The sequence below is a fragment of the Cajanus cajan genome, chromosome 6 (assembly GCF_000230855.2).
Source record: "Cajanus cajan strain Asha chromosome 6, NIPB_CcT2T_4, whole genome shotgun sequence".
Taxonomy (NCBI): Eukaryota; Viridiplantae; Streptophyta; class Magnoliopsida; order Fabales; family Fabaceae; genus Cajanus; species Cajanus cajan.
In genome coordinates, this window is record NC_138522.1 from 44,891,372 (window position 1) to 44,909,507 (window position 18,136).

General features: G+C 30.3%; 2 protein-coding genes across 2 annotated transcripts; one reads left to right on the forward strand and one right to left on the reverse strand.

The window, feature by feature from the left end:
* Window positions 1-3,391: 3,391 nt before the first annotated feature.
* On the forward strand, window positions 3,392-8,865 carry LOC109800205 (YebC-like protein). The gene is made up of 6 exons (XM_020360953.3): window positions 3,392-3,658; window positions 3,915-3,976; window positions 4,321-4,477; window positions 5,415-5,692; window positions 6,809-6,929; window positions 8,464-8,865. The coding sequence occupies exons 1-6, from the start codon at window positions 3,476-3,478 to the stop codon at window positions 8,554-8,556; spliced, it is 894 nt and encodes a 297-aa protein (XP_020216542.1). The 5' UTR covers window positions 3,392-3,475; the 3' UTR covers window positions 8,557-8,865.
* Window positions 8,866-9,596: 731 nt separating this feature from the next.
* CCD8 (carotenoid cleavage dioxygenase 8) lies at window positions 9,597-12,869 on the reverse strand. The gene is made up of 6 exons (XM_020360670.3): window positions 12,390-12,869; window positions 10,858-11,601; window positions 10,562-10,755; window positions 10,290-10,479; window positions 10,090-10,192; window positions 9,597-9,989 (listed from the first exon to the last, which is right to left on the reverse strand). The coding sequence occupies exons 1-6, from the start codon at window positions 12,828-12,830 to the stop codon at window positions 9,844-9,846; spliced, it is 1,818 nt and encodes a 605-aa protein (XP_020216259.3). The 5' UTR covers window positions 12,831-12,869; the 3' UTR covers window positions 9,597-9,843.
* Window positions 12,870-18,136: the final 5,267 nt, after the last annotated feature.

The following is an 18,136-nucleotide window of genomic DNA, read 5'->3' on the forward strand; positions in this document are numbered from 1 at the left end:
GAAGCAAACAAGGAAGGAAAGTTACGTGTTATAACCATGTGGCGTGGGAACGAAGAAAAACGCGTAATATAGAGACAGCCAAGCATCACATGATTTTATATATATATTTTTTTATAAATATAATATGAGAAAGATAATAAGAAGATATATATATATATTAATTTGGAAGTTGCAGGCAAAGGCAAAATGTTGATACTCCATACAATGTGGTGTTTAATTCACAGAACAGGTGGGTGTTGAGAGCTTTCATGTGTAGGAATTTGCGAGTTAATATAGATGAAAAGCATAGGTGCTGATGGTTATGATTGTGAATAGTAGCAGATGAATTTGTAGTTATTGCATAACTGGCACAAAATCTCATTGCCTTTTTTTAACTACTGCATCATTGTTTGCTTCAATCATGCCAACAACCAGCTGCCAATTCACTTTAACACAATTTAAAATTATTCATAATATTTTGTTGTTTTCCCCCATGGTTCATGGGCCATGATTATCAATACCAACTGCTACTTTATTAATTCATAACTATGCAATAGACATTAATAATGTATTCACACATGGTTATTTCTTTTTATCCCTAATTCACACATTGTTATAGAAAAAAGATCCAATATGTTTATTTGTAAAAGAAATAATGAAATTTTCCTAGGCAATGTCTAGTAGAGAAAATTTAGCTTGTCACTTTTGCCTTGTGATGTGTGGATCGACCCATGTCTATTTTAGCACCGACGGCCTGTTCCTTGTTCAATAGCACATTTGCATAAGAAAGCCCATTAAACAAACGTATATAAGGATTGTTGGATTGGGATCACCCTTTGCTTGCTGTCAATAATAAATTATTAAAAAGATTAATTATATTAGCCACTAATTTAGGATGAGTAAGAGATTTTATTTTTTTTAAGTAAGAATTAAAAAACGCAAACAAGAAACAAAAATTACAAACTCAAGTATAAAATTCACATAACATCAAATAATAATAGAGAAGTTAACTTTGGTAGACAATAATTCTAATGCCGAAAAGAAACATCATGATTGTAAGAATATAGTTGAAATCACTATTTTGGACCCTACTAGTACTAGATAACATTGGGAAACCCAAATATTTTCTAATTTGGCAAGTATGTCAGAATTAAGTTATAGTCACATATATGTCCACCTTCACATTAGACATCATAATTATGGACTTTTGAATATTAACTTTCAGTCCAAAGGCTAGACAGAATGCATCAAAAACTTCTTTAACAAGTTTTATCTAGGAAGACTTGGTCTTAGTAAACAACAAACAATCATATGTAAAAAAAATAGATGAGAAATACCAATAGAATTTATAATTTTTTTTAAATTTTTTTCACAAAAAATACATTTTATTTTTAATAAAGAAACTCTCAAAATCACTTTTAACTTATATCAAAAAATGTTTCCAATCCTCATCACGAAGTTGATTTGGATGAATTAATATTTTGAATTTAGATCCAATATATGTGTTTCATGACATGAAAAATTTCATGTTATACTCCACGTTGTTCCAATCTAATTCAAAAATCCACATTTAAAAAAAAAAAATACAATTCTTTTTTCTTAACAATTGTTAGTCAATAACAATTTTTATTTAATAACTAATATTTTGTATAATAATATTATTTGTATAAATAAATGTTATAAGTTACATCTTAATTTAAGTTTTATTTTATTTGATGAATTAGTTATATTATACACAAAATATTGTTTAATCCAATAACATATTTCATGTTTTGTTGGATTAGTTTTGAATTTTAAAAAAAAAAACTTTTTATTTTTTTATAGATATGATCTATTATGAAATATAACTCATATTGATTAAATATTATTTTAATATTAACATAAATTGATGTACGAGCATCAAGTCGTAAAACAAACTTTATAATCATTAAAGATTATTTTAAAAATTTTAAAAATTAAAAATTAAGAATCATAAATTTTAAAATTTATGATCCTTAATTTTTAATCATAATTGTATATATAATTGGTTTATTATATTTTATTAATATTATTTTTGTATAAATTAAAATTAGGTGAAAGGTGACCATCAATTTTTTTATTTTTATTATTATTTTTAATATTACTGTGATGTATAATTTCATTTTAAAAATTATTTAATAATTTTTATATTTTTATTTGACTTGAATATGATTTTATTCCATTTAAAATTAAGAGTTTTGTTTTTTATATTTGTAAATTATTTTTTTATTTTTTTATCCTTATAAATATGTAAACATTGTTTTGATCCTTATAAAATAAATAAATTTTGATTTGATCTTTGTAAAATACATTTTTTTTTCAATTTTCATCCATATAAAATTCAAAGTCATTATTTTTTTGTTTCTAACTATTATTTTAAGGTAAATGAATAACAATTATTTTAAAGATCTAAACAAACTTTTAGAAGTATTAAATATTCACATGATATTAGTAATATTTTATGTTAACAAAAAAGTGGTTAAAAATGATCACATAAAAAATAGGGACTAAAAATAATAGTTTCAATTTTGGATAGATGAAAAATAAAGAAATTTTTTTATAGGACTAAAATAAAAACAAACTAATTTTGTAGGGAGTAAAATTATTTTTAAGGCTTTTTATTTTATTTTCAGTCAAAACCTAATTTTTAATTTTAAAATTTTAAAAATAAAATAACATCTTATACGTACTTAAATAATGATACATCATACACTTTAAAATTATATAACTATTTTTAATATATATATATATATATATATATATATAAATGTAATAACTTATTAAAATTTATACATTTATAATATAAGTTCTTAATCTTAAATAAGTTGTTTGTTCTTAATCTTAAATAAGTTATTTGTAAAAATAAACCCTAAATTAAGAAACTTAAACTTCATTTGAAAGAATTTATAAATAACTTATTTTTATTTATCTTATTTTATCAATATTTATAAGATTATTTGAACAAATTTATAAAATATCTTATAATATATTTTGAGTTTATTAAGTTATAAGTTATTACTCAAATTATGTCAGAGCTTATTAAAAAAAAAAATCACATCTTCTTTATCAAAACAGCCCTCAGTTGTTTAAATAACTAACTACATCAAACTTTTGAATTTTTTAAAAATAAAGACAATTTTTTCATAATCATCTACTCGTACTACCAAATGCATGCTATTTTTAGTGGTTTATTTTGTAAAATTAATTTTTTTTATTTTTTTTGGGGAGTTATAAAAAAAGGCACTAACACCAATCCAATATCAAAATTAAAAAAGTTGATTTATTATGGAATTTGTGTGAAGTTAATTTAGTTGATTACTTGAGTAGGATGAATGAATTATATTTTAAGTCTTTCCATATGGATAAAAATAAAAATAAGAGCGGAAGTATAGAAGAGAAATGCATTGAAGTTATGTGGAACAGTGAAAGATATAAATAGCGTGAGCCTGCGTGTGTGTCGCGCGCGAGGAATAAAACGATGAGAGCACTGCTTCAGCTTCAGGCTTTGACAAGTCGGGTTTCACTTTCGTCCTCCACCTTTGTTCGCGGCAAAAGCTTATGGTTTGATGCAAATGCAAACGCAAATAGAGCGCACAGAAGGATATGGACTTCCACTCCTCTTTGTATGGGCCGAAGATCCAGCAAAATTGCTGGCAGAAAGGTTTTTGCATGCCACCTGTTTGATCAAATTCCCCCACCCTTCATTTTCCCAACTAGTATTACCATTTACCACCTTCCTTCCCAGTTCACTTCTTTAAACACATAATTAAACTAACTATTTTCATTTACATAAATGAGGTTATACTTCTATCATTGTTTCTGAATGAGCGGGGTAGCCGTTTTATGCATAGTTGCACACCATTATGCTTATTTCTCTGAAAAGGTAAAGGATTGAATTCTATTTGACTCAACTACAGGAAGCCCAAGATGCAAAGAAGGCCAAACTATACTCAAGGATTGGAAAGGAGGTTGTGTCTGCGTAAGTCCTTCATCAACTAACCCCTACCTTTTATGTTGCATTGCATCACTGTTATTAATGGTCCCAACTTATTTTGAGGTGATATAGGTATTTAGCGAACCCACCTTCCAATGCCCTGGATTTAATGATGCCAAATAGTTAACCCGATTTTTCCTTATCCTTTTTTTTTTTTTTTTGGTTTTTCTTTACTGCATTTGGATTCCATGCCAGATTTTCCTCATTTTGACCATAATCTATTCCGTAATTCGTATTTGTTTGAATGGGAGGAGTTTGTTACTGTCTTGTTTTTTCTTTCTTGATTAAGGAAATGTATTGTGCATGACTTTCATCATGCTGAATGGCAGTGTAAAGAAAGGTGGTCCTAATGTAACATCTAATTCTGTTTTGGCTGCTTTACTTGAGAAAGCCAAGGAGCTTGATGTGCCTAAAGATATTGTTGAGCGCAATATCAAGAGAGCTACCGAGAAGGGACAAGAGGCTTATATTGAAAAAGTCTACGAGGTTGGTAGAATGCTACTCTTGATTTGTTTGCCAAGTGGAAACAGATAGGTCTGGGTATTTTTGCAGGTCCAGTTCTGGGGCTAGGTAGTATAGAATGCACCTCACCCTGTAAGTTGTAACCAAACATGAAATATATATTAAGCATTATGTTATTTTCTTAAAGACTTGATTGTTGTTTAACCATAATGAGCATGTTTGGAAAGGATTTCAAGATGATGTTTGCTCTGTAGAATTTCATCTTTAGTGTATTTGTATCATCTCCCTTTTCTTAAGAACATGACAGTGTCATGTTTCGAGATAGAGGCATAAATATTCTCGTGTAATTCTTCATTACGAGGAATTCACAAATCTTACACAGAAGTAGTTTATTTTTCCTCTCTTGTAAGATGACACTGTCATGCTCTTATGGTAAAAGAATGAAACCAACTACATTTTGGACAATTCCATGCTGCGAATAACATTCAGGTTCCAAAGCCATTATGTTTGGGCAGAAGTAACATTTTGTTACTTTTGCCCAAATGGATGTCTGGGAAAAAATCAGTTTATAACCCATCCTCACTTTTAATATCTAAAAAATATTATGAAATAGAATCTTTACTTTTCATTTTTTTTAAATAGCTACTAAAAAGAAATTTTTATCTACTGACATTTTTTCTTCTTCTTAAAAGTTAATTTTGGTAAACATTCATGAAAATAATAATTATTCTTCCAAAGTATTATTTCATTACTAACTATTCCAGAATACATCTCCTTAAAATTGATTCATCCCAGTTATCCAAACAAGCATTATGTTCCATTCTTCCAGATAATAATTTTTGGTTTTGGACCCATCCTTGGGTACTAAATACCTTCCACTCTTCTTGCTGGATTAAGATTTTTTGGAAATTTGTTCCTGGAATATTATTTTAACTCATATCCTTCTACATTTACCCTTCAGGTTTATGGTTATGGAGGAGTTAGTATTGTAGTTGAGGTATCAACTGATAAGGTACATCGATCTGTGGCAAAGATTAGAGAAGTGATAAGGGACTATGGAGGAAAGATGGCAGATTCTGGATCTGTGATGTTTAAGTTTAGACGTGTTCGCGTAGTAAATATTAAAGTCACCAATGCTGACAAAGATCAGCTGCTTGACATTGCTTTAGATGCTGGAGCTGAGGATGTAATTGAACCTCCAACTTATGAAGATGACACTGAAGAGGATAGGTCAGAAAGGTAATGATCTGATATTAATTTTTATTGTGTTTCTTTGGTACAATTAGATTTCTGGTCTTCACAGGAAAAAAAATTTATGACCTTTTTATTCCTGTGTCTATGTTCTGTCTACAAGATAATAGGTTTGGTGCTTGGTCTTGGTGGGGGAAACTTGAAACCAGCAATGATGAAATCATCCATTTGACTCATCTTATTTAAAATCAATTTTTTTTTATCAATTATTGAATAATACATTGGCTAGTCTGAGTAAAATCACTACTTAATGTGGCTGACTTTGAGAGGTCGGAGGTACAATCGTAGATTGATATGTGTGGTTAACAATGTACAATTAAACATCCATGAATGGATCACTTTATCTACATCTGAATGCCCCAGCCAACCAAAAGCTTTGTAACACCTTGATTTGAGTAATGAACTTTATGGATAACGGTGGAAATTGATTGTCTGCTTTGAAACCCAAGCTTCTAATATTTAAAGTGAAGGCTTGTCTATTGCCTGTTGTCATTTTTTGACTGCCATGTGCAGCAATTCACATCTTACAATTATGAGGGCTGGCATGGTATAAAGGAAATGCTGGTCTCTCATTTAAATAATATGTTTTTGAAATAAAAAAAATGTCAACTATTTAAATAGATACCTATTGTTTGTTCAAAATTTCTAAAAATATTGCAAGCAAAATCAATGAGATATAGTTGCAACTTAACAGATATATTCATAAAAATCACTTTTTTTTAGGAGTTCTTGGATATAAGTGTATCAAATCTTATATTGGTGTGAAATTGATTCACTGCCCAGATTTTCTAATTTCTGTATATATAGGGTAGGCATTTCTTACACCATGACATGATATGTATTCTGTAATAGGGTTGCTTGATCTTGTAGTCTCACACTGAAATTAGTTTACTAACTCGGTAGCTTTGATAGCTGATAGAGCCCATGGTTTATGAGAGTTCAGATAATTGTAAGCAATTTTATGGTTTCCTAACAGTGGCTGTAATAATGGCTGAAATATGTTCCAATCTCTGTTGTTCTATTTGATTACACCTTCACAACAAGGAGAGGAGAGTATAAAATTGTAGCTTGCCTACTGGTATTCATTTTATTTCATTTTGTCAGGTATTATAAAATTGTGGGTTCTTCGGAGAACTATTCATCAATACTATCCAAGCTGCGAGAGGAGGGCATAGATTTTGAGCCTGATAATGGTTCTGAGCTTCTTCCAAATACCACGGTTGAGGTTTGTTTCTACTGGCTGTTGCATATGCTATTTCCTTTCTTGGATTTTCATTTTGTTTTCTTCCTTCTCCTTTTGGATTCATATGGCATGCAATTGTTGACAGGCAAACCATCCTGAAGGTATAAGTTTAATCTGTGATATGGCAGTGTGCAATTTCTAAAATGAGTTTGGGAATTGTCTTTTTCTGACTCACTGTTCTGTTCTTTTTGTGTTGCATTTTTTAGTGTTTTCATCTGCAGGCAAACTTTTCCTTTTTGGAGAAGCTTTCTTGGAGAGTATAATAGTGTTTCTAACAATTGTTTTCCAGTTTTACATGTTATAAACCACCCTTATTATGTTTTTGATTTGGCTCTTCTGAAGTAAGCAAAGGAAAAGTAAGTAATTGATGAGAAAGTCAACTATTAATATGTCACTACACGCATTATTTATTATGTACGTGCACATAATGTTATCTGTAGATTTGCTCATCATCGGTGAAGATTATTTCCTTTGCCCTTTAAAGTGAGTTGCTCACTTTGGAGGGAGCCAGAACCATTATGCTGATTGTGGCCTTCATTTCCAATCTTTTGGGACGAAGGAATAAAATTTTAAAATGTTACAGTGAAGTAAAAATTGAGGAGAAAGTGTGAAATTCTTTACATTCACCACCCCCACCCCAACTTTTCTTCTCTTCATCCAGGTGAGAATTTTGATTTTCAAAAGTCCTTTCCCTTTAATTTCCTTTCTTTTCCGGAATCCAAATTGAGTGTTAGTTAGGCACATTCTTGAGCTGAAAAGTTTTATGTGAAAAGTAGAGTTTATTTGAAAATTGTAAAGATTTTTTTATTTTATTTTATTTTATTTTATAAAGAACTGCTGATGTACGATGTTTGCAGTTCTAATCCTCTGAATTGGCTCTATTAGACACTTCCTTTACATTTTTGCATATGTTAAATTAGCTATTAAGGGACCTAAACAATTAGGGGAAGTAGATGATTCAGTTTTATTCTATCATTTAATTCTAGTTTGGGAGGTGGGGAAAGTGACTGATACTCAGTGATGTTCCTCAATACACGCGCACATGCGCACAAATATATGATGCGAGAACTTGCATCACTTGACTCCATTAATTCCAATATTTTGTTTGTGTTGTGTAGCTTTCTTTGTTCATGTTTATTAATTATCTAGAATTGTATGTTCTGGTCAAATGAAAGTTGTTTACCTTAAGGCCGGATAAATCTCTATTCTCATTCTATTCAGCGTAAGTTTTAGAATTCATTACTTGTAGCCTTGAACTCTTGTTGTGAATAGACAAATCTCTAGGAAGTTAAATGCAGCCTCAAACCCTCTTCATACTTCGTAAGAATGAGACTATCCATCCCATCGACTGTTTGAGCATGTCTTTGTTGATGATGATTATAATAGTATTTAACGTCTCCATTATACTTTTAAAAGCAATTCTACTATTTTTCTATAAATGGGATTGTCTATTCCTTCTTTTTAATTAGAAAATAGTGGACTGGGTAAAACCTGAGTCAGTAACTCTTAATTTCAGGTGGACGATGAGGCCATGGACTTGAACAAGGAACTTATGAGCAAATTACTTGAGCTTGATGACGTTGATGCTGTTTATACAGATCAGAAATAGTCCCTTTTATATCTTTAAAAGCTTTATATTATTCGACACTGGGAGTTCCTATCACATTATGTATCTAGTCTATTTGCAAAATGAAAATAGGCTCTAAAAAATATTGGGGACTCCTCAGATGAGAAATTTGTAGATCTGACACATTGATTTCTCTTTTCATGTGTGCGAGTGTCCAGAGGCATGCTTTGTGGGAAAGGGATTTCATTTTGAAATTATTTGATTCAAAACCGAGGACATTTAAATTATGTATTGTCTTACATGACAAACTGACAAAGTTCACTAATAATAAAACAAAGTAAATCTCGATTCCTTTTGGCCTGGTTCGATGTTCCCGGAGAAATTTCTTTGCTGCCATCTTGAACTTCTCTCTTCTTTCGTATATAATTGGTCTTATTACGTATGAAGAAGATAGTCAAGTGAACTAGTTTTTCGCTCATATATTGTTGTCCTTTTTGCATGCAAACCAAGAAGCTGAGAATTATTTATATGTCGTTTTAGAATTTTCAAGATTCGTTTTTAAAGGAGAACAATCAAGATAGGCATTGGCTGGTGAGGTCAGTTAGACCATACAGAAGAGTTGGTTTATAGTTATAATGTGGCGCACTCCGGATGTTTCTCTGAAATTGCTACAAAATAATTCTAAATCTTTCTAAAAAAATTTTATGTATATATATGGAAAACATTAAATGTGTTTTATATTTCAAGACATTAAATGTTTTACATTTTCTTTATAAATTAGTAGTAGGAGTAATAGGATAATATATAATGTCATTATTCATGGCTAAAATGTATTATTGCAATACCAAACTGGTCTATCACGGATCTGAGCGTCAAGTTGAGAGATAACTTACTCTCGTGAGTCCAAAAAACTCCTAGTTTTCTAACATCTCAACAATATTTTCGATCATCTAACAATACTCTCTAGCTGGTCAACGCTAGCTCTTACCAACGGAACGTGGGCAGATGATGGTGCAATTTATTATTTTTAAGTATACTTTTGGATTATGGGAAAGGAATTTGTTTTAAACAAGGACTGGTAGTTACAGAAACCAGAAATAATGAGAATACTCATTGATATACAATACATGAAGTTCAAGGTACAAAATGTTAAGGGGAATTATACGAATTCCTTAATTGCTATAATACTTTATCATACACAAATATCATGGATCACTGTCGCTCGAACTCGGTATAGTTGTATAATTAATATATTTTATAGGTGTAGTGTAGTGCTCCTCTGAACAGATTTGATACTATAAAATAACACAATCTTTAGTCACGGTGTTACTACTCTTTTGGAACCCAGCAGCCATGCAATCCGTATGGAAGTCCATAAGGGAACTTGGCCCTAGCAATCTCTTCAAAAGTGGAACCATCTAACAGCAATGCATATCCGTCTCCATTTTTCTCACTGATTATGGAGATTACCACGCCTGGCATATGAAAGAAATTAAGATAGGTTAGAACTTAGAAGCTGTAGGCCAATGGTAATGAAGAACAAGAGGGGGATGCTTGAATTAAAGGAGTTCTAACCATCATCTTCCTCTGTTGCTCCAGGTCGTGCCACAAAGAAGGGTTCTGAGGGCACAGCACCTTCTTCATGCCAGTTCTTAGCCTTTTTCAATTCTAAATCAAGCTGCATATTACATTTATAATTATATCAAACCTCGTTCAACTAATTATATATGTGCAAAGATATTTCAAACACTGAAATTATTAGTATATAATCAAACCTTGGTGAGGGTGTTGGGGAAGTTACAAGGTCGGTGTGCTCCACAAGCATAGGCATATCTGTATTTCTTCCCTAAATAATTAGGGTTTATGCTGCACATGTCCATGCCTCTCCCATGTTCATTCGGATCCAATGCTGCCTCTAATGTTCCGTATGGGCTTCCATCCATGGGTATTCTGAACCGACCAACCCTGTTAAATCAACATCAAACAAAGCATAAATAAGATTATGATATGGTTTCAGGAAAAAAGAGCAAGATATTGTTCATATTACCTAGCATCAGGGAGAACATCTTGACCATTAAAGGAGCGAAGGTTCTGCAACCTAAGCGAATCAAGAATGGAAGCATCTGAATTGTGCTCACAACAGTCAGCAATAATGGCGGTGACCCTCCCATCCACATCTCGCTCCTCGTAGGCATTTATGAAATGGAAAGTAACGAACAGAGGCACTTGCACACTTGCCACCTTGGAGATCAGAGACATATAGATATAATGAATGAGTGGATGAGTCCATAACACAGAGAAAGAGCATGAGCATGAGCATGAGCATGAGATGAATGAACTTACAACGTTTCCACTAGTCTTGCACATGACATGCATGAAAGCCTTGGAGTGAGGGTGCCACTGAAACTTGTACAAGGGGGTAGGCTGAGCCCTGATCAAATTCTGAGCACAGTACCTCAAGGGCATTTCAGGCACAACAACATAATGTTGGGTGACGGGGAAAGAGTGAACCCAACCGGGTGATGGGCCGCCCCGACAATCGACCCGCCCAATAACCCGCCTCTGGTTGGACCCAGGCTCCATCCTCACCACAAGGTAACCGGGCCTCACCAAATCAGGCAACAACGTCAAAAACTCTTGATCAGTCACAATAGGGTGTGCAGAGTGGATGAGACCCCCCAGCGAGTCACTGTACTCGAACTTCCCCACCGTTTCCAGCGTCTCCGGTTCTATCACTATGGATCCTTTCTGAGTCTCCGTCAGGCACACCACTCTCCCGTCGCCCAGCCTCACCACGCCGGTGTTCGCGTTGTCGGTCAGCGACGCGCCGGAGAACAGGCTCGCCAGTTCCCCCACGTAGGCCAGGAAATTCGCCGCCTTAGGCACTTCGGAAAACTCCCGGTAGCATATCTTCTGGTTCTTCTTGGCGGCGCGGTACGCCTCCGATTCGATTTGCCGGTGGCCGCCGACTAACCCCCCGTTCTCGAAATGGAGCTTCACCACCGTCGCGTAACCGTCGAAGAGGTGCCTGAAGTTATAATCCCCTATGTGCCACATGCCAGGCCCATTCCTAAGGTACGTTCCTTTCTGCATGTAATTATAATAATAATAATTATTATTATTATTATTACACCATCTACTTCTAAATTTTCTACATCCGTTATGTATCAGATAATCACAAATTCAGAAAAAATAAACAGTAGGGCTTTCGAATTAAATTTTTCTCGTCATACTTTTATGGCTAATAATAAAATATGGACCTGAGAGTGATGACGTCTGCGTATACATGTGGTTGTATTGTATGCGTCTCGAATCATGGAATATACCGATGACTAATCATGAGGATACATATTCAAAGATACTTTGATGTTATGTATATTAATTGTTTATACGGGTTTGCGTGTTTATAGTCTAATTCATTAAAAAAAAATTCATATAAATACAATTTTGGTACAGACTTTATTTTAGTATATGTTCAGCTTTTAATTAATTATAATATACTGCACTTTCATTCGGTTTTTCATTCTCTGACGTTATAGGTATAGGGTACGATGATCAACAAACCTACACCACGGATCGGATCAAATCACTAGCTTTGTTTTTTTTAATATTTATATTTATAATGGGACGGTGTAGTTCCCGGAGTTAAAAAAGCTTTTCCTTTGCAACAAGTTTTCTTGTTCTTTTTCACTTTTTTTTGTTGTATTTTTCTATGCTCGTCAAGTATAACTGATCCAGTAATAAGTTATAGGTTGATAAGATTTAAGTTTAAGTGGGTTACGTGTTAATCTTTAAAATTATACATGTTATTGTGATATTGATGGAGTTGGAGATTAATTGAAGAGATGTGATGAAGATAAAAAATAAAGACTTACGAGCCATAGTGGTATTTGGCCTTGAACATGCAACTCTCCTTCCCATCTCTCTTGTGGGACACTAGTCCATGCAACATGGTGGGTGGTGGTCCGTGGGCGTTCCTGCGGTGTTGGAGGGGCAATCAGGGTCTCAGGTGATGGGGTTGCAACATTTGGTACGGTCAAGTCTCGGAGGTTGCGTTGCCCTTTATAGAGGCCTTTATTATTTCGTGGTGAAATGTTATCGGGAACAAGCATAGTTGGGCATGAAATGGAGCTTCTAACAGAGGGCAGGGAAGTGAAAGCCATGAGGTGTTGTTTGGGAGGAAGGAGGAAAATATGGAATGTGTGTTTGGTTTGAAGCAGTTGGCGCTTTTGAGTGAGGAGGAATGATGCATTTATAGGACGGTAAGTGATTGTGGGAATCTTTGATTGGCGGAATTCCTTTTCACTACGGGACATGCCTTGTTTTTTCTCCAGTCCTTACTTTCATAAATTCAATTTTTAACTACTTTTATTGCATTTCGCCAACTATATAAAGACATCCAAGTTAATATATTATAAATTACTTTTCAATTTTTAACTATACCAAAGTTCAACTGCAATGAGTTTAATTTGTTTTTTTCCTCTAATTTCACTTTTATTTCTTATACTTTCATTTAACTCCCATTTTGACCCTTTTAAGTTAATTAAATCCCATTTTCTTATTAATCAAAGTTATAATGAAAGAGAACCTTAGTTACTGGGGGTAACTTATTTAAAAAATAAAAAATTATTATTATATATATAAAGACATAAATATTATATAAAAAAGAAGAAATAACTAGTGGAGGAAAAAACACTCTCTACCTGTGTTAAAAGAAAAGAAAAACCTTAATTTTGATGTAATAAGTTATTTGAAAAAAATTGAGGGTGGTTAAAAGGTAATTTATAAGGGTAAATACATCTTAAAATGTGTATATGAAAAAAATATATTGTCTTTATATATTATAAATTATAAATAAGTGACTTAAAAATAAACTAAAATATAAAAAAGAAATTAGTTAATAAAAGAAAAAAATTAACTAACAACTGAAAAATTAGATGTAATGAGTTCAAATTATAAGTTTATACGGAGGACAAAAAATCTATAACTCAAACAATAAACATGTATTATTTTTAAAGTCAAAGAGAGCAAGCTCAATTACATGTGTATATTACTCCTGTACCTTCTTAACCTTTTGTTGAGAGGGTCTAACCAAGAAGATTTAGTCTAGAAAATTTAGTTGAATATCCTGAACATTCGTCGAGAGTGCACTTTAACTTAGCATCTACAACTTTCATACTTGAAGTTGGTAAATAATTGTATCCTCCCAACTTTTTGCCAAGAGGTTTTGATCGAGTGATTTTGGCCGAGGTTCTAATTGAATACCCCACCAATTATACCCAAAAGTGTATTTTCTTTCTCTTTATTCTAATTTTAGTTAAGTGACTTGATTAACTTAATTAACTTAATTTAATACGATATTCAAATTGGAATAATTCCAACCTCTACTACTATACCAATCCTACTTGTTCAAATATCATATTTTAAAATTTGATTAATTCTAACTTCTTCTTTTTATAATAATAAAATCTTCAAATTACATTTTTATTTAAATTATTTCAAAATTTAGTTAATTAAATTATTTTAAACTTTCTTTCGCTTGAAACTCACAAATCAAAATATCAAATTTCATTCAAAATAAAAAAAAATTGTAATTTCTTCCTCTGAATCCTAATATCACATCTTGAAAAAAAAAACCTTTAATTTGATTTTTTTTCCTTTCAAATCTTCAATAAATTCTAAAACTTTATAATTATTTTATGTCTTCAAAAACCTCACCAATACGTATTTCAATTTAAAATATGTTTTTTATTAAAAGATTTATTGGTAGAAAAAAATTGATACAGGGACCAAATTTGTTAATTTAAAAATAAGGAGAGTTGGTGCATATTTTTGACAAACATTGTTAACTCACATATTTTGAAATTTTCCGGTTAATCCCAAAATAAAGTTTCTCTTTATAGTTTCTGGCCAAACTTAGATAACTTTTTTTTTTCTTTCTACATAAACATGTTAATTAACTTTAAGAAATTAAGGAAATAAAATCACACATAAACCAGATCAACCAAAAAATGCATATAATTAAACCTTTTTAATCATATGTCTTTGATTTAAGTATTATATGTAAACAAATACATGTTAATTTTTTTTAGAGTTTAGGATTTATCTTTTTTTTGGACTATTTCAATTAACTTGAACTAGTCAAGATTTACTGTGACTTTTAAATATCAAATATAAAATAAAATGAATTACGAACACTTGACATGAGTTTAAAAATTTATACCAAATTTTATATTTTTAATATTTTTTTTTGTATAGTACAAATTTAAATGATTCAAACATTAAATTATGTGATATTATACTCAAAATTATGTATATCAAATTTTATATGATTTCAAAAATTATTTAATTATTCATCGTTATTTTATTTTAATGTATAATATATGATATTTAAAATATGTATGAATATCTATTTTTAGATAACATATTTATAAAAGTTAAAATCATGTGAAATTAGATATATATGATGTTAATAATATCTTATAATTCAACGGTTGGATTAATTAAATTTGTATTATAGAAAAAGTTAATGAATGTATACGATTTAGTGTAAGAGCAACTTCAATAAGACTTGCTTGTCCCATGAAGCAACTCAAATATCGATTTCTTGCCATTGGAGGACTCTGACATGGCAACATGAGTTGCTTGAAGAAGAGAGAGAGTAGCTTCCTCAAGCAACCGTTCTTACCAGATTTCAAGCAGATCTTATTGAACATATTTAGGAACGTTTCAGAAATAATAATGATGAAAATTAATTTCGTATAATGTTTATGTATTTACTATTGCTTTATTTTATTTTTAATATCTACTTATTGTGTATTTTTTCTCGTAATTTATTTTCTTTCATTGTAGTGCAATTATCCTTTTTAATAAAAATTTAAAATTAGTTTATAAATGATTAGAAAAAAATTCTAAAAGTTGAATTTCTTAAAGTTTCTTAACATTGGAGTAAATTTGTGTTAGAGTTGCTTAATGCTGACATGGCACACTGAGGACCATTTTTTTCATTTTTTAATGCATGAAGCAACTCAAATGAGTTGCTTTCATCGGAGATGCCCTAAGTATTTCAACTTGAGAAGGGATCTATTTATTGCAAGAATAAGTCTACGTACACTTATTTTCGTTTAACAATTCAGCTATTGAATTTAAATTTTTTAATGCATAAATAAGTCTGCAAATTTTTTAAAAATTTGAAAAATATTTAATACTTTATTTCATTAATTCAAATTAGCATATAAAATGCTTTTATAATTATTCATCAATTTAAATTAATGAAACATAATATCAAATGATTTGTAAATTTTTTTAAAATTTTGCAAATTTGATCTATACATTAAGAATTTTAAATTCAATGATTAGTATGTTAAAATTTAATATAGAATATGAATTATTGAATGAAGTAAATATAAATAGACTTAATCTTTAAATAAACATATCCCCTCTTTGAACTTATAGAGGTAATTTTCAATGAAAATAAACATTTTTTTAGGAGATTGAACCAATAAAAAATAATATATCCATTGACAATGTAAAATTTTTAAATTATATATAAAAATAAGACTTGAATATATATATATATATATATATATATATATATATATATATATATATATATATATATATATATATATATATGAAAAACGTATCTAATAAAAATATGTCTTATTATTATGATAGTCTAGAGGGTTAAATAATAATTTTTAAATTATATATAAAATAAGGCTTAAATGTATTTTTTTAATCTTTCAAATTTAGGATAAATTTATTTTTAGTCTCTCAAATTTAAAACTGTTATTTTTAGTCCTAATAATTTTTTAAAAGTTCTGTTTTAGTTTCTTAAGTTACCAATAACATATTTAAAAATGGTAGATTAAGACAATTATGTAGTATCAATTAGGTTTAATATGATATTTTCACTAACAGAGACACTAGTAGGTAGATTTTAAGTGATAATATTTAATAATTTCTCTAATAAAACTTGAGTATAAGGACTAAAATAAGAGTTTTTAAAATTATAAGAATTAAAAAGATCAATAGTTTTAAATTTGAGAGACTAAAAATAAATTTATCTTAAATTTAATGGATTAAAAACATATTCAAACTTAAAAATAATTAATGAATTAAATCAATTATAAATTCCTTTCCTATGAGATCACTATCCTTTATTATCATTGTGGCCATCATCACTACTACCTTGCCACCATTGTTGTCACCCAACCCTATCACTACCATTGTCATTGTTGTCATTATTATTAGGGTTTGTTATACTCTAAACCCTAAACTTGTCATTATTAGTACCGCTATTACTATCACCGTTATTATTGTCAAATACATGCAATAATGATAATGATGGTGATTGATAATAAAAGATGTAGAGATGAGTAGTAATAATCATAAAGACAACTATAATAATTTTCTTATAGAACATCTCTTCAAATATATTCTCTATCTATAAATTTTAATAATTATATATTGTACAAAAGTATTTTTAAAAATTATTACTCAACAAGAGTGTTTCGGTTAATTTTTTGTGAGTGAGAGCGTATTTTTTTTGGATTTCATTTCTTTATCAATTTATGTGTTTTTATTTTTAGTTTTATATAAAATTTCAATATCCACAATTAGAATAGATACCTCACACATACGTTTAGCCGTGAATTAGTTGAGTAATTGTAAAAATACATTGTTTCAGTAATTAGTTGAGTAATTGTAAAAATACATTGTTTCAGTAATTAGTTGAGTAAAATAATTATTTGAAATAATAACATGGGCCTTATGGATTAAATATTTTGAGATCCACTGGTAAGTTCATCTATATAATTTGTGATCGTAGGATGGCATGTCGCCTCCAGAAGTGCATGTTATGCATAATGCATCAATTCCTTCTTTGACCTTGAAATTTGATCGTACCAAAACCCACCACGTTTGTCTTTATGCATTATTAATATAGAATCTAATCCTCTGAAAATCAAACATGTAATTATATTTGTGCTGTTGGCAATTAAATAAACTTGGACATTTTTACAACTTTAATTACTTTGGCTTTAAACGGAACACTGCAAAATTAACTTATGCTTAGTTTTCCTTCTCGTTTTTTTTGAGAAAGGAAGAAAGAATAGCCACTAGTTTTTTATTTTATTTATATATATATATAATTTTTTTTAATTTTTTATATTTGCATCAAATTTATCTCTCAACTATCTATTAGACAAATTCTTTTTGAGGTACAGTCATTAGCTAGTAAAGTGAAATTTGTCTCTCAATAAAATTTTCTTTACATATATATATATATATATATATATAATCAGAAATCAAACTCCTAACATGATGTTTAAAAATCCTTAATTGTTGGTGACACCTGGTTATATGTATAGTGATAGGGGATTCCGTGGCTTAGCATACCACTGCATTTATCTCAAACATTATGGAGTATAATGATTCTCTTAGAGAAGTTAATTATACAAAATGTCTTGGCATGTTGCTAATTTGACCACTGTAATTGAAGCAAAAATGTAAAATCAAATTAGAAACGAGAAAGAAATGAGAAAATATGAAGTAATAATCAATGTAGCAACACGATGAATGATGATGATGAATTGGGAAACGGAATAAATATATTGCC